Source organism: Ciconia boyciana, chromosome 5 (assembly GCF_034638445.1).
Source record: "Ciconia boyciana chromosome 5, ASM3463844v1, whole genome shotgun sequence".
NCBI lineage: Eukaryota > Metazoa > Chordata > Aves > Ciconiiformes > Ciconiidae > Ciconia > Ciconia boyciana.
In genome coordinates this window covers 84,033,789-84,059,837 of record NC_132938.1, presented here as the reverse complement: position 1 = coordinate 84,059,837, position 26,049 = coordinate 84,033,789, and the positions used below count along the sequence as shown (strand labels likewise).

Below are 26,049 nucleotides of genomic sequence, written 5' to 3'. Positions count from 1 at the left end.
TGCCATTTGCCAGTTATATTTAGAATTTAATTGAGGATAAAAATTGGGTTAACCTTTGCAGAAAAAGTCCCGGAGGATAATATGCCCCTGCTGAAATAAAAAGGCTTTTCCCTCTGTGTGTCAGTCAGCCCTCCTGAGAAAGCGCCTGTCCGACAGCACTGTTACATGTGCTAGCAGAGACAATCCTCTGCTTTTTCTTCTTCTGTTTTATCTCCATTAGGGATGCTGCTAGGCAGTTTATGCTCCCGTTGGTGGAAGTGAGAGTGTAGGTACCTGGGATAGAGAGCAAGGGGAAGACTCTTGCTTTTGCAGCGGCCTCTCTGCCTGCGCACGGCAGACGGGCAGCTCAGCATCGGGGGATCCACAACTTGCAATGGGAAGAGAAATTCTGCTCGGATCACAGAATCACAGAATCATATAGGTTGGAAAAGACCTTTAAGATCATCGAGTCCAACCGTAAACCTAACGCTGCCAAGTCCACCACTACACCATGTCCCTAAGCACCTCAGCCAAACGGCTTTTAAATACCTCCAGGGATGGGGACTCAACCCCTTCCCGGGCAGCCTGTTAAATGTGGTGTGATGCAGCAGTTTCGGACGCTGGAAACATTTCAGCCGGAGAAGAAAGATGTTGATGTTGCTGCTGCCACGGGCATTTGGGGTAGCGCAGCTCTTGCAACTGCAGCGGCATCTCGGGGCTGAGTTAACCTGACGAGGGAGGCAGCGGGGACCGGGCGGCCACCAAAGCATCGAAGAACACTCTTCGTCCCGCTTTCTGCGCTGCTCTGAGAGCCGCTGCAGGGGACCCCCCCCGAGAGAGACTAAGGACTTGTTGTCGCTTATCACCGGCGGTACCGCAGCAGCTAAAGGCTGAGCCAGCACCTGGGGCTGGGGAGCAGCGCTGGGGCCGCAGGCGCAGTGGGGACCGTGTCCCAGGCTGCGCAGAGCCTGGAAGGGCGAGAGGGCACGGCCCGGGGAGCGGCTGCGGGGAAGAGGGGAGCGGGGAGGGCTGACGCCGTCGGCTCTCCTGTTTCGGTAAGCCAGGGCTCCGTACCCCCTTACGAGTTGAAAGAGGCTGTCTTTGCGGTGCGGATGGCAGAGGGGTTGCAGACGGAAACGGCTGGCGGTGAGGGTGCAACATCTGCAGCTGTAGTGTTGCTGCACGGACCGAATTCCTGATGCTCGGGCTTCTTTTGGCCTGCGCGCAGCTCGGCGCGGTGCGTGCGCGTGTTCCGTGGCATTTCGTGCTGTGAGCTGGTGAGCGCTGATCAGCAGCGAGTCGCGGCTGCCGCTACCTCCTAATCCACCGGTACGACGAGAGCCCTCCGCAAGCTCCTCTTCGTCTTTGCTGGTCACAGGATGCAGCAGGGCTGTATCTGCTGCGTGGTTAATCCTGTCCACTGACACACCAACTATCACGATACCTGGCTGTGCAAAAAGAAATTCTCCTCTACGCACCTTGTGTTTCCTGCTGCAGCTTTCCATAAACCATACGCTTAATTTCTTTTGGTGCCTTGGGCTGTCTTTCTAGCTGCTATTCGTACAGTATTCCCGTGCTCCCGCAACACAAATAATATTGGACTAAGCATTTTTTCTTTGTGATTTTGTCGAAAAGTCATTAAATGTACTGATTAACATTAGCTTAACAGGTCCTTTTATGTGTCTAAAACTGGGAGAGGGCAGACTAAAAACTCAGCAAGAAGTCTGACCATCAGATGCTGTCTAATCTGGACCTCCGGTTTCTCAAAGTCAGAGATAAGCCTCAGGAGTTTTAACGTGGTATTATTGGGACATCTTAACTATCCTCACTCAGTATAGGGTTGTTACCGGGCTGTCTGACAGAGTGAAACCCGCTGTACATGCGGGTCCAGAGATCACTTACGTACACTGTAAAACAGTTCTTGTCATAGTCTGGCCACCTTTCTCCCCCTTCTTCACCCTCACCAGTCCCACAGCGGTGTGTGCCCTAGGGCTGTTTTCCCTCTAGCTTTTGAATCTGCCTTCTGAGAGGAGGACTGTCTCTTTTTGTCATATTTATAGTCAGACCCATTGTATATGCCATGGAAAATTCTTCCTAAATCTTGTCCCATCTCAGGTTATTCTTTTTTTATCATTATTATTATTTTTTCGCCGTCTCTCTTAGCTTTCCACCAGACTAGAGGGCTCATTAAAGCAATACTGTACAGGAAATCGAGAGAGGCGCAAGAATGGGACCCTGCTCGCCAAATAGGGAAAGTTGGCAACTCTCCCCGAACAGGGAAATTCCTTGGCTTCAAGGAGCAGCTTCATAGAGAGAGTGCGCTATTGAAGAGGCATACGGGGCACAAAGTGCTGCCTGAAATGCCGGTCCACAGATACATGGCATTTTGGATAGTCACACGTTACAGCGAGGTTCTGTCAATAACGGTCAAATATTGTATTCGCGTTAAATTGAATATGAGAGTTGGAAATTCACGGTTTTATCTGAGCTGTCTTGAGATCGCAGTGCGAGTGTCGGGAGGAGGAAGATCGGTTCTGGGCATAAAGAAGTGAAGGGCGCGCGTAGCAATCCCCTGCGGACGGCGTTCCCAGCAGACTTCGCCTCCGATGGCCGGCAGCACAGACAGAGCAGAAACGAACCGCTCTGAAAAGCTCTCTCTCCTTACTTACCGCGTTTTCGAGCAAACGTAAATGGCACCGTCTTTCAGGCCAGAGAGAGATGGAGTTCAGAATGGGAGAATTTATGACTCTCTGCTATTTTGGACGGGATTGGGACGGGACGGGGAGAAGGAGAGGGGAATGATCAAAATATCCTGTGTGGAAACACTGTGAGTTATATTCATAACACATCTGTGCGAGGTGCAGGCGAGGCTGGCTCGCTAACAGGAATTTGGCGAGATGGAAAGAAAAAAAAACCCCAAAGTGCTGCTTTGTATAAGAGTCTATATGAAAAAAGGAAAGTATCAACGGGTAATGAGCCATAATGAAATAACTTCTCTGCAGTTACTGAGGGCACGGCGCTTTGGGCCTTGCAGAAGACTTTGTTCCCCTCCCTAAAAGGAAACGGGAAAGCTAATGTGGGATTCTCTCCTGTTTGTAAACCAGTTCTGTGGCGTGGCAGTCAAAATTAAAACTCGTAAGCTGCATATTTGCCGGTTTTTTTCACTGAAAATACTGTGGCGTCGGTACGTACCTACTGTCAAACTGTATGGTTGTTATAAGTATATCACACGTGGGTCATATTCTATATAATTATAGCCAGAGCTGTGGGTTGGAGGGGTTCTGCTTCATAAGGGATTGTGAGATTTGAGAACTGGCTTTCAACTCAGGACTGCTCCCTCCCCCTTTTAGCCCTTCCAGTTTTAAAATTCTCTCTTATAGAAAATGTATGGCTAGGAGACAGGAGAGGCTTTGCCTGACTTGCTATGATTTCACAAAATCCACAGTAGTGTGCGTGTGCGACATTGAATATTATTTTGTAATGAAGAATCAGAATTTTTCAACCCAGAATGGCGATCTGGAATATATTTATAATCCCCCACTTCAAGGATTTTTTTCCCAAAAAATTATTCCATCTTCATTATTCCAGCCAGTTCTTGTGTACAAGTTAGTTAAAAAAATGAAGTATTTCAGCGTGAGACAGGGTTGATGGCCAAATGAAACAGTCCTCAAAACTTCAGTTTTATGCACCTTCATACCTAAGCGTTGCAGTCTAACGTATCTGTCTAAACGTAGCGTGTATATATGTGTGTGTACAACACATCAGATGGTGCTCTTTAAGAAAGATGACTTTGTGGGGATGTGGTTTCCTTCTTACAGTGCGGTAAGGATGTGCAGTGTTTCCCAGGGGATGAGACGTGGATGGTTTGGATGCTGAAATGCATCACTCAGTATCTGAGATAATCAGTGCACGTTGCCTTGACCCAAACACAGCAAGAGTCTTTGCATCGAAGTCGCCGGGCTTTAGATTAGACCCGCAATCTTACGCGTTTGCCCAAATCGGAGTTTGCTGGGGCTTGCAGATAGAAGTTGCCACGCTCCAGACCGCACATCCGAGGAACTGTTTTTCGCTGCCGGGACAACTTTGCCCACGTCGTCCTCGGTTGCCGTCCGCTGGGGTGGGTACGCGCATCGAGCGAACGGCTTGGCCTCCTGCAGCAGCCTGTCGTGCAGGCGGACTTCTGGCCGAGCCCCGGCTCCCGGTGCTGCCGGGCGGTGGGTTGCTAGCAGCGGAGGAGCCCTGCCGTGGCCGTGGGTGGGTCAGTATCGCCGCAGGTGCGCGGGCTCATGGGCTCATCGGAAGGCCGGTCTCCAAAAAGCGGCTGTTGGGCTTTGTGATGTCGTAAGGTTGGAATCCACTTAGTGACAACTGAACAATTAAGGACAATTATGCTTTCAGCGACGTTAACGAGGAACTCGGTAGGAAGACATTGGAAGGAAATGACCCGCTGTGGAACACCGCGTAGTTTGTGACTCGTGGCATCATTGGAAGGGTGTTTGAGGTTCTCTTTGTTTTGGTAATATGGTCCGCATAAATATTTACCCACATTTTTTTCCAGTTTGACACACTCAGTTATTCCCTTTATGTGACTGAATACTGTGCATTCCATTCTTTGTCTCCTTTTAACGTTTATCTCCGCATAAGCCATCTGACAGCTGAGCCTGCCCGTTGTGTTCGCAGCCTTGGCTGTAGTCTGCGCTGGTGGCCGTGCGAGGAAGGCACGCTTGGAGTCGTGAAGCGAGTGCTGGTCCCTGAAACCTCCTCTGGAAAAATACTGGCTGGGGTGGGCTGCCGTCGGTAACCAGCGGCACGTCGAGCTGCGGGAGATGAAGCTCGCCCAGGAGGCAGGAAGCGCTCAGCTGGAGTCTCCCAGTGCCGTACACCACCCGCTCTCTCAAAATTCTCGATAGAATTAATTGAAAGGCACGGAAGAAGCGAGAAAGATTGGACGAGACGGATGTTTAATGAAACCCTTTAACGCGCTTTCCGTGTCAGCATTTTATAGCTTCTGCCAGGTGGATGTTACGGCTTTCTCTCGTCTTTTCAATGAATTAGTGACTTAGCGTAATTAGCAGTTTTTATCTGCAGCAGTGATGCTCCAACACTTCAACGCTGTCAGAGAGGAGAGCTCCTCAGCTGAGTACTTCGCTGTCTATGGCTCTCAAAATGACTGTTTCTCGTTCGCGACGACTGAGTGAAGCGCTTGAAAGCACGGTTCGAGATGCTTACCTGCGCACACTGAGGTATCGCTGATGGATGGTCAAGTTCCCTTCTGAAATACAAACTCGGCAGGGCATTAGCCAAGCCACGGCGCTTGCTTACGCTGCTCTCGTCCATGTCAGCACACTTTACGAGAACATCTTTGTCCGTGTTTAGGTTAACTCTTTTCTCCTTTCAGCTCTACCCGCTCAGCTGAATGACTTTCTCTTTCTTATTTTCCCTTAGAAATGAAGCTGAATTCTTGCTGTTAAATTCACTAACACAAAAAAGACGTCTAAATCTCAAGTGTGACGAAAGTGAAAAACTACTGGTCAAACACAGGATTTTCTCGTAATCTAAACTGGGACATGATTGCTCCGGCAGCTGCGGGATCGCTATTGTAGGCTGTCCTTACGGCTATCACATAATTTACCTCTTTCACTTCTGTAAGTGCTGTTTTGTTAAAATGCCAACATTAAATATCTCTTCTGAAACAAAATCTGGTGTTTAATAGTACACAGAGATGCTCATTTGCTGTGACCAGCGCCTTGGATAGACGACCTAATCTACCAAAGCTATTCCTTTACAGACCGGCCAGCCTTCCTGGACGAAAGGAAGGCTGGTGGCATGCCGGGGCTGCCAGGTCAGTAACAGCTGATACTAAAAAATCAGGGCGTATTAAAAAACCAACCCACCCTGTTGTAACCGCATCAGAAGAGAGACTGAAGATGTTTGAGAATAATTTTGCCTTTTATACCTGTAAAGAGGTTCATTCGGTTTAGAAGGGAAACAAGCGCAGCTGTTCCTTCTCTTACACCTCTTCTGCGGACAGCCGTGAAGGTACGAGAGCTAGAAAGAAATTATTCCCGTCCCGATAAACTCAGCAATCTTCTTCCATTTCTTTATGTGCAAAGCTTCTAGCTTGGGCGTTTCGACAGAGCGGCATCTCTTCCCTCCTCCACCTCTCGTTTGTCCTTTTAGACTTCAGACGTTTTACTCTATCAGGCCAAACGTCCGCTCCGTCCAGAGCTCCGTCCGTGGGTCCGATGGCGGAGCTCCGTCCGGGTGGCCAGCGACACGTCGGAGAGGGCCGTAGGGAGGCAGAGGGTGCCGAGCTGCCAGCGTGCCCGGCCGTTAATGGTGGTTTGTGGTGCTAGCGGTCTGCTCGGGCTCGCGGAGGTCCAAGGGAACTCGGAGCCGCGCAAGTCAGCGAGAGGCGTGTTCGCGTCTCTTTCCTTTTACAGAAAAAAATTGCAAGTACCTTTTTGGGTGTTGCCACTGAAACGTTCTCGTAGTTCAGCATTTTTGAAGTAGCAGGTTGCCGTGCCGCACCTCTTCACAACTGACATTTTTTCCTTGGATTTTTACGATGTGTTTTCCCTGTTGGTAATTACATTAATGGAAAAGCTTAGCTGCATCAGCTTCAGCTTTTCACAGCTCTCCTCTCCAGCTGGATAGCAATCTTGGCTCAGGCGTGGCGATGCACAGCCCTTCGGCCTGGAGCTCTGCAGGGAGGGAGCCATTCCTTCCGCTTCCCCCTAGGCCAGAGAGCGCGAAGGCCGTCCTGGGAAAGGGCAAGGACTTCTTCCTGAGCCGGCGCGAGAGCTTTCCCCTCGCGTGGACGAGGCTGCCAGGCCTCCGCCACAGGGATTTTAAGCCGTTTGTGGAGCTGGTCCACAGCACAAATTTTAAGGTAGTTATTTTTCGGTGAAGCATTTGATTGCGTGTTGGTGGCGTGTAGAAATCCTTCCTCAGCAGTCGCCAAGCTCCGCGCCGTTTATCCCCAAGGGGTAGGGAGAGTCTTCCGCCGATTCACTGCCGTTCTGCCGTAGCGAGGCACGCCTCCCTGCTCCAGATAACCCCACAGCCAACGGAGCCGTGTTCTGCCTTGGTGCCTTGCTGTTCTGTCTGGACAGCGTAGTAGGCTTTGCGGACTTTCAGAGGCTCAAGGCAGATAAAGCGATGACGAGTGTAATTGTCGTTGACAGAAGCCAGCGAGCTGCTCGGGGAAGATAATGACGGGGAGCACAGAGGAGCACAGGCCACGCCACGCTCCTCTTACACGTTTGCTGTGGCACGTGTTTAGAAGCAAATCCCTTTCACAGGAGTTAAAACTAAGCAACTGCGTGTAGGCACGTCTTTCCCTTCATCTGGGAGAAAGGAACAACCAATGCAGTAGGTAGGTGTCCAACAGAACAGAAGCTGGAAGAGCCACGTTGATGAGAGAAAATGATACATAAGGAGAAACGGTGAAGAAAGTCTATTCCAAGAAGAATTTTGTTAGGCTTTTATGCTTAAGAAGCTGTTCTTTTGCTGATTTTTGCTCTTCCTCTTTCCCGTGCCACCTGCGGTTTAGCTAGTGAGCAATACGGATTCCAGGCTTTGTCACCCGGCAGGAACGGTTTCTCTCCTCGCTGGCTTTGTCACTCCCAAGGTTCGGCGCTTCCGCTGCCACGGCGTGCTTCGGGAGCCGGGGGGGCTGAGGCAGCGGCGGCAGTCAGTCCTGGCGCGACTGCCCCCGGTCTTCTCATGGATGGGGGCTCAGGTTAGCTCGGGAAGCTTACAAGGAAGTTCAACGTGTCGGAGTTGAAATAAAACAGCGAGCATGTCGTTTTGACTGCCGCAGGTAGCAGCAAACCGGCTTGCTTCAAGAAGATCGCAAGCCTTCCAGAAAGGTGTCCTGTGCCCCCGGTCTGTCCGGCTTGCGGAGGGAAATTGTCAGCTGCCTTTGTAGACGGTAACTGTAAACCCCCTCGACAATTGCATTCCTTACAACAAATTAACGAACGAAGCTAAATACCGAGAAATGCTCATCTGAATGGATTTGGGGAACTCGTTTCCCCCGATGGGGAGATGGTGGCTAAAAACCTGGGTGCAAAGATGTCTATAAAGAAAGGGTGACCAGCAAGGAAGATAGTAGCTAATTGCTGACAGTGTTGAATACTGCATCTGAGAAACGAATTTACCTCATCTGTTAGAGAAGAACAGCAGGCGGGGAACTGGAGGTTAGCAGAACCTGTCTTCTCTGACGAGAAATGTGTTTTAAGAGGGTCATTCGTGGCACGCTTCTGTCCAGGAATGGGAAAGGAGATGACGTGGTCAGTTTTCAATGTTAAATGATTCTAGGGGGATTTCTGGAGCTAGAAAATACAAGCTTTTGATATAAGTTCCGTGGTGTTAAATGTGTTTATATATGCAGGGACTTGTAGAGTGTGGCTGGATTTCTCTTTCTTGGAGCTGTATTTTTTGCTGCAGTTATTCCTGGTTTTACTGATAGTTTGTGGGGACGGTTCCTCTGCCGTCCACCTCCTCCAGCCCCGTGCTTCGACATTTGAGGCTAACGCATCTGGTATCAAGGTGCGGGATGAGGAAATAATCTTCCTCTAAGGCACACGGTAGTTACGACTTTTAGTCCTGCCTGAAGCTCGCTGGAAGAGCTCTCTGCTCCCCGGTGCCCGGCGGTGCGTGTTTCCTGGGACTGTTCTGAATCGGGCGTCCATCTCGTCGTCGCCCGAGACGGCGGAGAGCTGACGGCAGTGCTCCCGCGGTCCCCTCCAGCCCCCTTTTCCCAAGTAGGAAGCTTTGCTCTCTGTGCTTTCCAGCAGCTGACAGAAGCTGGCTCAGATGCCCAGGAGTAAGGAATCCAAACCACCACTGAAATAATTTTGAGACTTTATTATAACAACTTAGTCAATGAGCACTGGGGGGCTACATCTCCGTTAAAGCAACTTCCTCGAGCAATGAAAGTCCGTAATAGTGGTCTGCTGCCGAAAATACCTGTTTAAAGAGTTTAGGCCCTGAAACTCTTCCGAAGCCTTTAGGGATCTCGGGGAAGCTGCCCAAAAACGCAGACAACTCAAGCCACCCAGCATTTCGTCTTCCAGCAAGTTCCGAGTTAGCAAGTTAATTTTGAATGCAACCTATGTTTTCAATGTGTGGTGGACTTTAAAGGTACCCCCCTTTCTGAATTGCCCTGTCCCTTTCTAATGCATTATTCAAATTACGAATCCAGGGACTCTTAATTGTGCTCCTTTGGGAAATAAGAATGATTTTCAGATTGATTTAATGATGCATGAAGGCATGAGTACTTTTAGGGTTGTTAATGCAGAGCTCCCTGATGTTCCTGGGAGAAAGGAACTTCCTAGCTCTTTCCCGCTCTTCCTAGCTGGCAACTTTGGAAGTAAAGGGCTGGCCGCTGAGCTGTAAAAACTGAGAGAGTCCTCGCGTACCCAAACCTGCGTTGAGTTCCAGCAGACCAGGTATCCAGGTATGCATTTCAGCAGTGGACCAGGCTGGAAATGGTTGCTGACTTAGTTTTTCTCATCTGCACGCTGACTGCCAGAGCCTCTAAAGATGCTTTTTCCATACTTTTAGACATCGATACCTCTGATGGTTTTGCAAAATGTGACTTTTTTCCGTGTTATTTTCGTCATTTATTACGGTTGCGTTTAAAGGGCTTACTTCACGACTGATTTTAGCGTTACGTATAAAGGCACAGCTCTGGTCTTGCACTCGCTTGGACTGTACGGGCAGTACGTGAAGCCATGTCGTTTGTCTGCTGTCATGCTAATATACTGATATTTAACTGAAGAACTTAGTGTTGTGGAAAGTAAAAAAGGAATGGGTTTGCTTGCTTTATGTGTATCTCATATGTGAGCCGCAAACTTCTGCGATGTATCCTGTGTTTGTATGTGACCACCAGCATGAGACATCAGTCAGGTCTCTTAAAGCCCAGGCCCAAATGCTCAAGTCTTCTTCATGTATACAAATAAATTATGGCCCTTACCTGATAGAACGTTCTCAGGGTGTTGAAGTGCAAAAACTTCAATTTATTACTGACCGGGGCATAAATGCGACTCACGCCGCTAATCTGGAGGAAAAAAAAAGGAAAAAGATATATTTATCACTTAGCGGTTTATTAGGAGTATCCCAGGTCGCGGTCAAAAGCCTCGGACAGTGCAAAGACCATGCTCTCTGCGGCCCCTCTCGCCCATCTCCACTTGCAGCTCTCGTTCTCGAGTCGTTTGTGCGGGCTAAGTAAGCCGGCTCCCAGCTCTGCTAGGTCGTACCAGCAGCCTGCCCGCCGCAGGCCAGTGTGCACTGGGTGTCTGGCCAAGCCCGTACTTTAGCCACAAGGTACATTGAGAAAATCCACATGCATATATATATATATATACACACACATGTATATATATATATTCACTACCTCGTTCTTTGATGAAGGAAACAAAAGTGACCTGTTTTCTCTCGTAGGAGTAATTGTTGTGGGATTTGTTGCTGGAGACATCTCTTCTTTAGCGGAGCTTCCTTTTTTGAAAGCAGGGGTTAGTTGCTGAGCTGTTCAAGAGGGGAGTTGCTTTTCTGGAAGCCTCCTGCTTTCACGCCGGGAAGATGGGAGAGCCTTTCTCCACGAGCAGTCTGCTCTGTAGCTGCTGCCTGCCTGTGCCCAGGCACCGTAGCAGTGCTGCTCTTTCAGGTTACCCGTACGGGCAGGCAGAAGAAAACGCTTCCCGTGTCGATCCAAAGCAATTAAAATCTATCGTTAGTCTAAGGAATGTTTTAACAGCCTGATCGAAATACAGCAGTTATTTCTAGTACAGTAGCACTGCTACTAACACGCGGAATTCATGTTATCTAACCATTTAAAGGGTGCGACTAAGAGCGATAGGCAGGAACTTGGGAATACCTGCCCCGTTCCTTGCTGTCTGGTGGCAGGGGCTGTGGCTGCCCTGAGTGCCTCGCTTGGAACCCGAGTTCCCCACAGTCGCCCGTCCATGGGCGATGCCTTGTTATGGCTAAAACCAAGCTAAAAATAAGGTCAAGAGCAGATGAGCCAGGGCAAGGCCAGACAAGTCCTGAGGCCGGCGTTAAGCTAACGCAGAGCTGTGATCTGGTATTAGTGGTGGCGAGGCAAGGGGCTAACGTGTTCCTTAGGCCATGGGGCTATACAGACAGTAGGCTGCGAATCGTTGCTCTCTGTTTCTTCTCCTGTTTGCTACAGTAGAGGATGTGGAGAGCATCCTTCCTGTGCTCTTAAGCTTCCGATCGTCACGGTGGAAGCCAATAGTCCTTGAGCGAAGAGCGGCAGCCTGTTCCAACGAGCCCAGGTTGATCCTGAGACTTACTGGTCATCTTTTCGACAGTCATCCACTAAACCGGGGGTGTCTGAGATGGCTCGTGTTTTAAACCTCGCTGCACCTGTGGCACTTTCTGGCTGGGAACCTGGCGAGTGCCTCGTGCGAGTCTTTGCAGCATCGCTGACAGCAGGGTGGGGACAGCTGGTTTTACTTAGAGCTATAAAACCTATTGAAGGAGTTTCCAGCATGCGTAAATACCAAAGCCGTTTATATCACGTCAGGACTATGGAGGGAAGGTCTTCAGAGAAATGATCTCATAGGCATTCTCTGGTGTAGATCTGGCCCACGCCGAGGGCTTCATTCTTTGCTAAAAACAACTCCTGTCTTTTAAAGTTGGCGTGCCTCAGACGTGTGCCTCCTGCTTGCTTTACATTAAGCAGACTCACTCTGGCTCTGGAAGTTAAGGCTATAGATTTATTCAGTAACTTTGACATCCAGCATTTACAGTAGTGCTGTGCCTGAGCCGGGCGTGTTTTCTAGCTGCTGCTGATCTTAGTGCGATGGTGTGATTGTATGCGTTAGAACCTCACAGCGACATTTCCACTTCCAGCAACATTTCTCACTTCCTTCTAAGACCTCGAGCATGGCAAGTTCATCGACAAATCTAAAAGTGCCTTCACCGTGAATCGGCTGAATGCAGAACGGTTGCAATGGGAATAGCTATCCTGGTTAGCGTGTCAAGTGTAAGCTTGCGCCAGCAGCCTCGTGTTCTCCAGCAGCGAGAACTCTGGAACCGGCTGAAGCTCCTCTTTTGCTTTTTGTATTACCAGTTTCTGGTCATGGGATGGAAAAAGAACAGTTAATAGCTGGCCCACATTCAGACACATTTAATTATAGTTTCCTTAATCGCGTTTAAGTTCTGGCTTTGTTTTGTGTACGTTTGCTGCCAGGTAAGGATAACCTAGGGGTCTAGAAAACCCTCGTGCCAGGTAGGGAAGCGATGACAAGAAAATTAGGGGGTAAAATTCTAGCCGTTTCCATTGGAAAAGTTTATCCCGAGTTGGCTCTAAACATATTCAAATACATACAGAATTCTGCCTTTGGTGGTTCTACGTGGCTTCCTAAGTGTGCTGCTGGCATCGATCCGTCACGTAAATGAGCGCTAAGAACTGCTTTTGCTGATGATGCCGTTATGCCCGAGCAAAGCTGGCTCTGCAGAGCCAGAATCTTTCCTTAATTCCTCAGTGTGGTTAAGCTACTGTGAAAGTGGAGTTGTGAGTCTGAGCCTAATCGCTACTATTTTTGTTTCACAGAATATTTCACCAGGCCAGAGTCAGCGTTACCTTGCAAGTGCAGGCAGTCCTGCTGTAGGCTGGGAGGTCCTTCTTCCATTTTGGTGGTGTTGCTTCCTCCCGGGCTTCCCCTACGCTCTCTTTGCTGCATGACCACAGCTCTAACAGCACGTCACTCATCAGATGACCGCCTTCGGTCACGTTTGCCGCTTCCTCCTTAGCCCATCTCTAACACCAGTCAAGCACCCTCTAAGTAATCCGTACCAGCTTGGAAGGAATCTGACAGACGACCGATGAAGAACAGAAGCACTGAGGGGGAGGTGGGAGGGTATTTCTCCAAAAATCTTCATTCCATCTCTGATGTCGTATCCCTGATCCTCAAGGGAGACCTCCAAAAAAAGAAGAGCCTGGAAGATAAAAGTTCATAATATTACTACGTAAAAAACCTCACGCACTCAGTGGGATACTGGTTCCATGGCATGTTTTAACCCCAATCCTCAGTGTCCCAAAGCTCTAAAATTACCTCTCACGCCATTTCCATGAGGAAACGCTCTAGCATCTTTGTCCTCTGCTGATGCCTCCTCTGATCCACAGATACCAATTCCATTTCGTGTCACACCACCTAAATGATAAGCATCTAACGCAATCGGAATGGTTGTTTCCAGCTTGTACTTCTCTTGAAGGCTTGTTGCTCCTCTTTCCAGAGGGCAGCTTGTGTGCTTGCAGGGTGGTGGGTATTCTCCAGTTCTGCTAGCTGGCTTTACCAGCTGTGCCATCTACTGACAGACCTTGCCTTGCCACCTCCTTAGGCTCTCACAGGCACGGCAGCACTTCCAGCCGCGCATGGCGTACAACGTGCAGCAGAAGGAAAGCCCGATGCGTGTCCATGTCTTTAATTTTGCTTTCCCGTGCCTTCATTTCTTGGCATCTCCTGAGCAACTTATACTCATGTTGAGTTTTTTCTTCTTAATGCTTTAACGCCTAAATATCTTCAATTAATATCTTAAACACTGCATTATTTGGTCTGCATATTTATATAGTAAAGGGATGCCTACGTTCATTTAGGTTTTGGCATTTTCAGACTGCTTCTGTGTTTGTGCTGTGTGACAAGCTGCTTTTTTGGCCTTTCCGCAGCCCCTTTGGCTACCCTCAGGTGAAGATTACTTTCTGTAAGCATGCTGACACTACCCCTTGGCTCAGGTAGGTTTTGACGTGCAAAAGAGTTCAGATTCCTTTTAAGACAGATGTGTTTTTTAAAGCGCAAAACGAAATACGTTCTCTCTCTAACCTGAAACTGTTCCCAAACTGCAACGCGTGTTCAAGTGATGGAAGCGCTTCCTTCTCTTTAAAATCCTGTCTGTTCATTACTGTTACAGCGTAGGTTTGGATAGGCGGGGATTTGACCTCTCTTCCCCTCTCTGTGACAGATAGCAGGCATGTAATTCCTTTGGGAAGCAGCCCTGGGAAGAGGAGGGTGTTCTGACGGCGGCTGGGCTGGGCTGCACGGCGAGCTGGGGCTGCACCAGCGAGAAGCGTGATCCACACCGCTTCATTTAGATGAGAACCCAAGGGAAAAAAATAGGAACAAATGCAGGAGTGCTTGCTCAAACACTATTCCCAGTGTCCTTTGCTTCGGCGGGAGCTGCATGGTTTTCCTCGGGTTTTTATTTCGCTTTTGAATTGAATGTGATTTCAGTTAAAAAGTAGCCAAAAAGTCTGGAGGAATTACGCATCTAAAGGTCCGGGAGTGTATCTGCTCACGTGGAAGGCATGGCTTCGAAACTGTTTTTCTCTGCCTGGTCATGCCAGTGAAAGAAATGGGGTGTTATGAACTTAAGGTTCAGGTTTTTGTGTGCAATCTGCTGACGTGTGCGTGCAGATCTTCAGGTTTGTCGCAATGCAAACAACGTTGCTGTGGAAAGTTGCACGTAGAGCATTTCCGACCATTTTATTTTTGATGGGAAAGGTTTGCGTCTTGGTGGTGCCAGTTTTCTTCGCTGTCCGCTCACTACTGTACGTCTCGGTGCCTCTGTCATTCATGCTCATGAACAAAAACCCGGTGCTTTTCTAAGACTTTTCGGCACGTGTCCGTTTCCCAGCCCCGCTTGTCACGGTGCTGAGAGCAGCTCCGTAGAGTAGGAAGCCCCGAAATTCCACCCGTGTTCCTTCTTAGCCGTCAGGATCCTCGCAATCCCTAGCGCTTCGTCTTCATTTCAGCAGGACTTTCAAAAGCCAGCTAAATGCCTCGCGCCCACGGCGAGTTGGTGTAGACCCTTTTGACTGGTGTAGGTCAGAGCTGGCTGGCTGTGCTACCAGTTTCCCGTTGGTTTTGTTGGGAAGCAGACAGAGCAGTGTGACCGGCAGTCGCACCCGGCTCATGTTCTGGTAGCTTGGTTTTCTACTACGCCTCTCGGTCTTTTGCCAACAAATTTATGGTAGTCTGCAGAGAAGAGGAGGAATGACTTGTGGGTTGTTCTGCTTTTTTTGGTTTGGTTTTTATTAATGCTCAGGTGATGGTTCTTGTCTCCCTTGAGGGAAACGTTAAATCTGATTCTCTGTGTAACTGCACTGTGTTTCCGCAGAAGAAGAACTGGCTTGCTTTGTGTTCTCAAGATTTCATAGATAATGTTTATTTATTGTGAAATATCCCAGAGAGACGCTCTGTAGGGTGCCCGCTGGCTTCTGGAAGCGCTTAACAGATGGAGCCCTTAACATAGGGAAACGTGTGGCGAAGCCCCGTATTGTTTGGTTTCCAAAACCAACTTGCTCGGTCAGGGTTGCTTCAGATACAAACTCTTCCTTTCGCTCAGCCCCCAAAAACAAACAAGCAGAAGTTTTGGCAACAGCTACGCGAAAGAGTAACAACCAACTCACGTAAACTCACGTACACGTTCCATCAAAGGCAATAACAACGCTGAGGAACCGAGTCTCAGAGTCGAGATGGCAAGTCCCCGTGCAGGTGGTGTGTGGGACGGGCATTCGGGCAGTGACGCTGAAATACAGGACAGGTTCTTCTCATGCCACAAAGACCGTCGTGGTACCGTTAGAAAGTCATTCTGATGCTTCTGGAGTAAAAGGCAATTTCATGCAATTCTTCAAGAAAAGATAAGGGAGAATGCTTAACTTCATAGGATTTTCTTTTTTTTGTTTTTTTTTGTTGTTGTTGTTTGGGGTTTTTTTTGAAGGACCTAATAAATCAAAGCACACAAGTTACCTGATGAGAACATCCTGCCATAACATTTTCCACTTGACGACCTGGGTGGTTTCTTTTGCAAGCACTGATCCCTCGTAATTAGACAGTACCAGCAGTGCCACAAAAATTTTGCATATACACAGTTCCTGGGGAAATGAGTTAGAAGCCTGTTGGAACTGTTTGGAATCAGCGTTTGACCTAAATGACTCTTCTTTTCTTCCCTGGCTTTTCAAAAGGCACACTTCAAAATAAGCCTTAGTAGGCAAAAAATGGGGGGCTTTCACAGATTTACCGAAGTGCGTATATTGATCTTTGTTATAATTAAGCAACCTGCTATGTTTCCCCTACTAATTTTTTGGCAAAAGCTGCACGGAAGCCAGCGGGTATTCTTGGGTTCCTGCTGAAGTGTGTGGGAGCCAGCTGCCAAAACATCTGGCCATCCGCTCCTGGTAGCTTCTTGTTCCACATCTAAAGGGCCAGATCTTTAGAAGCCATCAACATCTTGAGTTGTTCTTGAGAGGTAGTTAGTAAAGAACAAACGCACCAGCAAAGCGTGTTGTGGAGCTGTTAAAAATCCACTGTAATACTTGAAACTCTTCTAAATCTGTCTGAGTTCCGTGGGTGCATTTAAATGGTAGGTGGGCTTTCGTATAAAGCAGGTTGCTGAGGACCTTTGACAATCCGCTCTGCGTTGAGCATAGATAAAATCTGGATGAAATCTCGGTCTTTGGGTTTCATAGGCTTGAAGCTACAGAAAAATTTTCATGACAGCTTTTTTATGTCTTGAGGACAGTCGTGTTTATGAGTGCTATACAGACCCCTGGGAAGAGCGAGACAAGTAACGTGTGAGTATTGGGTAATATCGTTAGATACCGGGTTTACAGAGAAGGCATCTCAGCAATGTTCAACAAGGGAACAAGGGGCGACAGTCCCAACTCGGAACAGGGGGAATTAGAGTAGATACTAGGAAGGAATGGTGCACCGGGAAGGTGGTCCCCTGGACGGGGGCCCAGAGAGGTGCTGTTTCTACCCTCGTTCCATCTTTTTGACCTGTTGGTCAAAGATGCTGATGGCCTTCCCTCGGGGTCAGTTGGAAGCGGCTGAAGGGCTGTGGTCACCTAGGCTGGCCCCGAAGGTCAGCCGTCGCGGGGCCCGGCCAGACGACCTGCCGAACACCAAAATCAGCCTGATGCACCGGGTATCGCTAGGCAGTTTATTCCAGGTGTGTTTTCTGTGGAGAATTCTGTATTACAAAGAAAAACATCCTCAAAAGCAGAATTCCTTGAGGCACCTGCACTGTTTACTTCACAGAGTTGCTTCACTTTTTAAATCTCGTGCTTGGCAAAATGAGCAAGGCGGCCTTCAAGGTTTTGAACGTTACCTTCAGGGTGTAATAGAGCCACTGGAATCGTCAGCTGCCTTTCCAAAGTGAGCCAGCCTTTTCTCCCCACCTTTCTTGCATTTGATTGCCAGAGGAGCTTACAGCTCATTTTTTGTGTCCAGTAATTTCTCTTGTTCCTGTCCTGGACGCAGACGCACAGAAGTTCAACAAAATAAAATAAAATTTTATTTTAAATAAATATTTAAATAAATAAATATATAATAAAAATAAATAAGAAGTTCAACAAAATAAAATAAAATCTATTTATTTTAAAATAAACCAAAATAGACTAAGCTGTACAGCAGCCTGAAAGATCTGGGCGTTAAGACTGGGAAAAAGGGCAGAGAGAAGCTTGGTGAGAACGCCTGTCTCCACCCTGGTAACACGGGTTTTGAGAGCTGAAGAAAATACAGAGCTTCAAGAAGCTATAACTAGGAGAGAAAGCAATCATGGAAACTCGTATTCATCCAGTGGTTAACAAGCAGAAAAATGTGCAACGGCTACTTAGTGCAACTTTAGAAGTGACATTAGGAGTTGGCCTAGTTTCCTTTCTTTGAAAATAGCCTAATGGAATTCTTTAGTCACTGCAGAATACAGCTGTCCTTGGGGACGTTTTATCCATTAACACGCCCGTTAAGGAGGGGTATACATTGATCTCACTTTGCTCCAAACTGATTTTTCATTATTTTCATTTTGAATTAGTGAAGTTGTGGAGCCTCCCTAGACACTGTTGCCAGCTGTATTTGCAGGAAAAGGCTAAATCAGGCAACTGAATGCTTGCTTCTCCTAAATTTATCCATGGGTCTCATAATCTTTTGCCAAAAAGCAACTCGTCTAGCTTATGGCCGACTCGGTGACACCGTCCTGCTTGTAGAGCGTCTGGACGCGTGGCCCCCATCCCTGCTGTGCAGCAGCGTCGGTGCCGGGACGCAGCCGAGCTCTCCCGGCTGACCATCAGCTCGTGCATCCAGGCTCGCAGGAGGCTTCCCCGGCGCGCCCCGACGTACGGCTCTCCTCCTCCGGCACCGCTGCCGGCTCTTCGCCAGGCTCAGAAGAACCTCACTTGCATGCCTGCAACCCCTCGATCTCTCCTTTCTCTCTTCGCTCGTGCTTCCTTTCTCTCCACGGATCTGACCGCTGTTGATCGGTTTTCATGCTTATACTTAGGATCCTTCCTGCAATGCAATTCCTCCCTCCCCTCCGATTGTTCTTTTTCTGAGGAGACAGTACACCACCATTCCTATTGAGAACGCTGCTGTTACTCCTGGGCACTAAACCTATGCCTAAACGGCGCAGGTGACCATAAGTCAGGACAGCCCTGCCCGCCGGATCTGTGCTTTCCAGCTCTGCGGATGCAGGAGCGTGACTGCAGGATCGAGGTGAGCCGGGCTCCTCTCCAGAGGTCAGCGTTTGGGAGCGGAGCGTGAGTCACAGCGTGCTCTGCCGCTGCTTCGAGACATTTTCCTTTTCGTGCACCGGTGACTTTGAAGCGCTTGTCTGCTGGCTCAGGCATCTGTTGAGATGAGAAAAGCACCTCCGCAAGAGGCACAGGAAAAGGCATAAATCTTTCGGCCCCAAGCGCGGCGGCGGCAGCTGGTGGATCGATTCAGCAGCGTTAGATGAAGGCAGGTCTCTCGTCGGTGAGGCTGGCATCCTGGAGAGGCATCGCCTCGCTCTTCAGTGCGTGGCGTGGCCGAGTACAGGAGCCTTGACAGCGGCAGGTTGATAGTCACGCTGCATTAATCTCCGCCTCGTACTTAAGCTGCAAACCTCAGAGCCCGGGTATTCTCTGACTTGCCGAGTTTTCTTCGACACCAGGGGAGCAGTCAGGGATGAGCGCGGCGCGGGGCTGCAGCCGTCCGGCTCTGAAGGTAACCCCCGTCCTGCTGCCGCGGAGCAGTTCCTGCCCTCCCGCACTCGCTGCGCCTCGCCGCCGCCGCCAGTGCCCGCTCACGAGTGTCCGTGTGCCGCACGTGGCTCGGTTACGCCGAGAGAAATGTGTCCGAAGAAAGGACGCGACACCCGGCTATACCCTGTTAGCCCTTAAGCAAGTAAGCACGTACGGGGAACATATATACATAGGTGTGTATATATATATAAGGACTGCTGCTGATATCAGTGGCATTGTATCACAAAGTTCAGCCCACATATTTTACAATATAAAATGAGATTGTAAGAGTCTTCCATGTGAGAAGTGCTTAGGGTTCTCGAGATATACAGAGGTTTAACTGATGACAGTGTTCATGAAGTTAGGCTTGGGCAGATCACAGCTGTATTTAATAGTAGGGAAAGAACTGTAGTTTCATTCTTTTCAAGTTACACTCCAGGAAAGATACATGCTGTAACTCAGAGTATCTTTTTTTTTTTTTTTTTAAATACAGGAAAGCATTTAGGAGGGGCAGTTATGCCCAATTTTTGATGTAGGTGTTTATGTTAAAAGTGTTTCTGAAAAAGGATTTAGACGGGAGGCAGACTTTAGTCTGCAAAGGGGTTATGGCTTTTCGAATACGCACGTCTGGGTTCAGAGAGAGGCTCTGTAGATGTATTTGTGCTCGACGGCAACCTACCGTCCCTTTCCAGCAGCGTGGTTCCAAGTCTCTAGAGGTGGCACAAGGCGAGGTTGGCAGCCGTGGCTTTCAACAGAATACGATGACAGAGCCCGCGGGGGGATTTCCTTCTGGTGCCTCTCTGTTCCCTTTCCACTATTTCATTTGCTACATGCGCAAAACTCCTCCTGCCTTTGCTTGGCAGAGGAGCCCCAGCTGGACCGGCGGAAGATGTCGTTCTTTGCTCTCCTCATTTTTGCTAGGTGATGCATGGTAGACAGGCTCTGACGGGCGCTGTGAAAAAAGGAGAAAACCCACGCACCTGCGTGCGTGCATACAATGCTGTCTGTTTTGTCTTCCTACCCCAGTGTTCGCATAACCATTTCGCTTGGTGAAAGAGCATGGGCTAATCTTTTTCTGACAGGTAAGATCATGACGTAAAAGACGCAGGCGACTAGCAAAATAGAAAAGGAAGAGATAATGAAGCAGCTAATTCCAGAATGAGATCAGGAAGGATTAGTCTGTCGAGCACAAATCCGCAAACAAACAGACTAGTTTCCTCTGTGCGTAACAGAGAACATTGCCGTTGAGCGACAGCCGTCTCTGCGGCGTTAGGCAATGCGCTCAGAGCTGCCGGGTGGGCTTTGTGGATTAACTTGCAAAGAACCTGTGTCTTCAAATGATTAATTTAAATAGTTCACTTCAGTGAGCACTGCTGTGATCCCTTCCCACTCATCAGAAGGGCGTCGTTTCTCCAGCTTTTGCTTGTGTCTGAGTTACGTGCTCTGTGCTCTACGGCAGGGTTCCGTAAGGAAAGATTGGTTTCTCCGTTAGCTGGTGACGGCAGCTCCAGCACGCAGGCAAGGGGCGTCCAAAGGCACTCCTGTCCAAAGGTATGCAGCTCGCAAGTCTACAGGGCAGCCTGCGTGTAAACTGTTCATCTCAATGCTGAATCCAGCCCTGGATTTAAATGTTTGCAGTTGATATGCTCCCTGCAGCGCTGACGCTCACTAGAGTTATACCAGCTTCAAGCACCTCAAGGTTTTCCTAAGCCCTGGATTAGCATGCAAAGATTAGGATGCATTTTTCTTTGCACGCCAGTTTTCTTTATAGTCCGTTACGTGCAAAGCCTGCAGTCGTCCACAGGGGAAGTCACAGCACGTGTGCTTCTTAACCGTTGCCTGAGGACCTCTGGAGACGTAGCTGTGCTTTGCGTCCCCGGTTCCAATAGCACGTGGCACTACCAATAGCTGTCACGCATTTACTGGCGCTGCGGGCGTCTGTCTGTCCCCGAAAGGCAGCAGGCACGTGCAGATGTGTACGAGTGCACAATTTGGGCGGAAGGAAACAATTTACGTATCTTTGGGTTTGGGCGAGAGGGAGGGTCGAAAGGAAAAGGACGGTTGCATTTGTTATTTACCGCAATACAAGAAGTCTGTGAAAGTCTTGCCGAGCACAGCCAGCGGTCTTACTTCTGCATTAACAAAGGTTTTGTGCGAGAAGCATTCAGTCTAAACTCTGCCCTCTGTTATGAGTACCTGTAAGTACCTACCGAATGAATCGAATGGAGCATGCTGATGTCTTCGCTGCTTGTAGCACTCGTACTGCGGTGAATAGCTCTCCGTTAAGACTTTTCCGTGATGTCCCCTCCTGCTGCAGCATCCATAAATTTTTGAAAGAACTCGGAATTGTAGGGGTTGTGGCGTTCTGAAAAGCTCACCCTTCCAAAGCCGGGAAGCTCTCGGCGCAGAAAGGGGATAGAAGACGGTTTTCACTACAGCTTCACAGTGAACGTAGGGGTTGGCTTTGTAATGAGTCTCATTTGGAGCAACGTGATGCACAGACCAGAGGCAAGCTTGGACAGCCTTCTGTAGAGCGGATCAGATTAAATATCTAATGTGTTTGCCTCTGTGTCTACCTGCCCGGAAGGTTCTGAGTTACGCATGCGTATTTTGTATTTAGAAGAATACTAATGCCATCTCCGGAGCAGAACGCATCTGAGGACGCTTTCTGCGCTGCTCAGAAAGGACATCTGCTGATCCCCCTTCCCTATGCCTCGGCTGAAGCCAGCGAGCACAGAACAAACTTTTTAGAACTAGCCAAAATTAACGATGACCAATACCTTCAGGTTGATTGAGGTGTTTGGAACAGACTTCAGCGCTATGAAAAGATTCATTGAGTCTGTGAGCTCTTCCAAAATTTCTACTAGTGCCCTAGGACTTAGCTGAATCACGAAGAAGGAGATTTAGTGAGGGCTATAGGAACGTAGGCACCTTCTCACTCTGCGCTGCTGCTCTCGCGTCACGCCATCGTCCCTTTGCCCTTACGTCCCGTTAAGTGCTTGGCAATGGGTGCAGATTGCGGCATGGGCAAACAGAGCTATCGTTAGTACCTATAACCTGGGTTTGATGCTGTTTGAAGTCACTGAAGTGCTGGATTACGGAATACAGGCAAACGAGAATAGATGCACCACTCGTATTCCCCTGTGTTTTTTGGACAGGGCGTAGCAATTTACCGTGGGTGCGTTTAGGGAGAGGACCCCAGAGCTGCACTTCCAGCAAGGTACGGGGAAAGGCAATGCAGAGAATGAGGCTTGCTAAGTAATTACTAGCTGATAAGTAGCTCAAATCAGCCTTAGAGTCAACAGTTGTCTTCCGATGTCAGCGTTTCTGTTAAGGAGTAACGTACTCGATGTAGTGCCAAGAACAGCAGACAGAAAATTAAAAAGCCGTCAGCACCGGGAAAGCTGCAGCTAGAGCGGGTACTGCTTGCTGTCCTCAGGAGTCCCGGTACGGTCATGGAATACGCTGCATGCCAGGCTGAGTGAAACGGTTGGGTTTTTACCCCTGAGCCCGGTCAGGGGGAGGCTTGGGGTTTCTGTGGAAAGAAGTATGCAAGTCGCATTTCAGGAGGTGGGAGGCCCAATGCCTGAAAATGTTTCCAGTATTGCTTTTTCTTTTTTTCACATCTTGGCCAAAAATGGTCATTACATTTCTTCCTCGAGTGAGGTTATTTTTTTCTTGCTTTGTGGGGATTGCACACTCGAAACATATTCTGTGGGTGCATGCATGGAAAATACTGGCATAGTGAGAATGCCCTCCGTGTGCAGAAAGCGGCTATGTATTAGACGGGGTGAAAAAAAAAAGGAATCCTTTCTGACTCGCTCTGCCTGCTCACATGCACACAAAAAAGAGATTCTCCTCTTCGTTTGAACCGCAAAACCACCTATTTCAGAAGGGAAGTGACGGCCAAACCAGAGGCGCTGCACAGTGCCGATAGTCGGTTCTTTCTGAAGCGCTCTCAAGCTCGTCCATTCACGCCGCGGGCGGAGCGCTGCGATGGCATTACGGGTATATTTCCGTTGGACGCTGCGCTCGGCAGCTTTGCCAGCTGCAGCAATTTTTAGAATTGGAGCTTGGCTATGAATTTCCCACTTGTGTGCTATCACAGGGTTCGCATTCTTGAGGGCGAGAGGACTTGCGGTTGAATTGTAAAGCTGCCTGCAGACCCGGTCTCTCACCCGCAGTGGCGGGCTAAGCTTCTGAAAACAGCCGGGGACAACCTTGCCATTTGATGTGGGGTTCGGGGAGAGTTATTTCTGTGTTGCTGTGAACCACTGCGATACTTAGGAGGGAGAGGCTTCCCAGCGAATTCAGCCGGTAGCTGAATCTGCCCAAGGTGGATTACAGTGCGGCCGTCCAGCGCGTTGGCCCTGGCCCCGCTGTCCTTCCACAAGCAAAACTTACATCCAGTTCACCGGGAGCCTTGCCTGAAAACATGTGAAGGGCCAGTTTGTGTACTTGCAACCTTGGCTTTCATCAACTCCAGCGTAGAGCAAAAGGGCTCGAAAGCCGTGCCGTCACCTGGGGAAATGCCCCCTTCCAACGCGAGTCAGGGCGAGCGGGAGGCAGGGCCGTCCTCTCCTTTCTACACGTTGGACGCTGGTTGCTTTTGCCAGGTTCGTAGAGCAGGAAGATCCCTGTGTTTAAGGGCTGCACCGTCTCGTCCTTCTGAACGGAAGAGTGGGGGAATGGGGATGCTCCCCGAGTGTCGCGGAGCCAGAGGCGCGAGAGCAGCCCAGTTCCTAGCGAGGACTGCGATACGTAGCCAGTGCTCTGCGCTGTAAGGCGTTCCTCTCTGCTGGTGTTGATGGCTTAGAGCCTCTTGGTGTGCTGGCTTAGATTCAGGAGGAACTAAGTAGCCTACAGCTGTGACTTTTTTGCTGGCAAAAATCCATGGTGATGCTTTGCTTTACTGTCCTAAGTGGAAGAAATGGCTTTTGCATCCTTGCAGATATAGGCTACTGAATGCATCCCCTTAAAAGCCAGTCCAGAACGGTTCATCTGAACTCTGCCCCTTGACCCGTGTCCTCGGGGGACCCTTCTAGTATTCTGCGATATTCACAGGAGAGGATATTCCAACACCTGCTTTTTAAACAAAGAATTAGAAAAATAGTAAGTCAGAGATTCTAGCTTAGCTGTTCCAGTGATGGGCTGCGAGGGGAAACACACCGCACTGCTATTTGAGATCGTTTCAACATGAATTTGGGCCGACCGCGTTACTTTTGAGCGCTGAAGCCACAAGTTAAGCGTTGTACAGCGTCCCCGGTGAAGGCTGAGGCATCCCATGTCTGTGGCACTCTGCAACGCACGCCTGATGTGTTGCAAAAAAAGGAGGGGGGAGATTCTGGCTTAGGAAGTGAAGTATTTGGCCTAAATCTCCTTAGGGGTGAATGTTATGCTTGAAATAAGAGCCGTGTGATAAATTACGCTTGAATGCATTTTCTCATTGGGTATCTGGTGATTTCCCCTACCCCTACGCCACTAGAATCATCTCTTCAGAGTTCCTGATTTACTTTATCCAAAGAAGTGGTGACTCTCCAGGTGAGGGTGATGTGCAGGAGGATGTTTCTGAAACGGAATGGGAGTAGATGTTGATGTCTTGCTGTTTCTTGTAGAGTCTCTTCTTGGCGGCCTCGGAGAGCTGAGTTCCCTGTACAGCAGCGCAGAGCAGCAGCTGAACGAAACCCTGAGGCGACGCAGGCACGCGGGAGACGATGACTACAACATTGAGGTGCTGCTGGGGGTGGACGACTCTGTCGTCCGATTCCACGGCAAAGAACACGTTCAGAACTACCTCCTCACTCTCATGAACATCGTGAGTATCTTCCATAGTGCTGCACCGCTTGTTTCGGAACGTGAAAGGCTTTTGTAATCTCTTGCAGGAGTACCTGGGCGGCCGTGCTTGATGCAAATACCATCGTTTTGTCTGCTGTTGGATGTGGTTCTCTCTTTTCAAGATGTTCCTTTAATTGATCTTTTTTGCAGTAGTTTTCTAGGGCACGTTCGAGGGTAATTCCAAGAATTTGGAAACAGTTGAAAAACAGTGGGGGGAAAATGTAAACTTGATACATTTTTAATAATTCCTAACTTCTCCCGCAACACAGTTCCGAAGGAAACCTGGTTAAAGAATAAGCACGCAGAGCGAAAAAGTGTTCTAAACACCTACCGGCTCTTTGAAAGAAAGCAACCCTTCCAGTGACGTTGGTTCTTTACCTCGCGTGCCGATATCCATATTTATGTAGAAACTGCGAAGGGACAGAGACTCACAGAACTGCTTTATCATAGTGTGTCTTAGGGGGTTAGCAAGTATTCTTTGTCTACGTATACGTTCTGGCTGTAAAATCAAAGGCATGATACTGTGTTTAAAGATACAGTCCGGAACTACGCTATCAGATTCTGTGGAAAAGCCCATTACAGAAGAGCCCAGTTCACACTGTGCTTTAGAAGACATGTTCTATACCAGCACTGAATGCTAGAATTGCTCAAGCTTAAATGTTTTCCGTTTCTTCTATCTTAGAAGAAATCTAAAAAAAAATACATGAAAGGAATGTAAAGGAGATGTATAATCCCTTGTAACGCACGGCCTTTTCTTGATGCATGTAAGTGTCAGACCCATATGGATACGTCTTAGAAGCTGTGGGGATCACAAGGTTTTCCAGGAAGGAAAAACAATATCCGAAGGACAGACTATAAGAGAATAGGCTTACAATTAATAATGATTTGATGAATGTAGAAATGATTCTTGTATTTTTTACACTTACCTTTTTATTCCTGGAATAATTTAAAAGTGATTCCTTAGGCTTCCAAATCTTCTTTGTAACATTTCTTTATTCTGCGTCACATCAGCCGCCGTCGTTCCTGACTGAGGGAATTCAATCCTTTCACTCTCGCAGAGTATCAGAAACACCTTCTCCCCCTCATCCCCAAAACCCCATCGCAGCTCCCCGCTTCGCGAGGGACAGCCAGTGTGAATAACACATGCGGTGAATTTGGCCTCCAGTCCTTGTTTTATGCTTAGTCCATATGCTTGCGCTGATAAT

General features: G+C 48.7%; 1 protein-coding gene across 3 annotated transcripts in view; it reads left to right on the top strand.

The window, feature by feature from the left end:
• The window catches only part of ADAMTS3 (ADAM metallopeptidase with thrombospondin type 1 motif 3), a 131,565-nt gene that overhangs the window by 68,941 nt on the left and 36,575 nt on the right, over positions 1 to 26,049 (top strand). For all 3 annotated transcript variants that reach the window (XM_072862985.1, XM_072862986.1, XM_072862984.1), the window contains one exon: positions 24,625 to 24,824. In XM_072862985.1, coding sequence (XP_072719086.1) covers positions 24,625 to 24,824 — 200 coding nt within the window. The remainder of the gene's footprint in view (positions 1 to 24,624; positions 24,825 to 26,049) is intronic.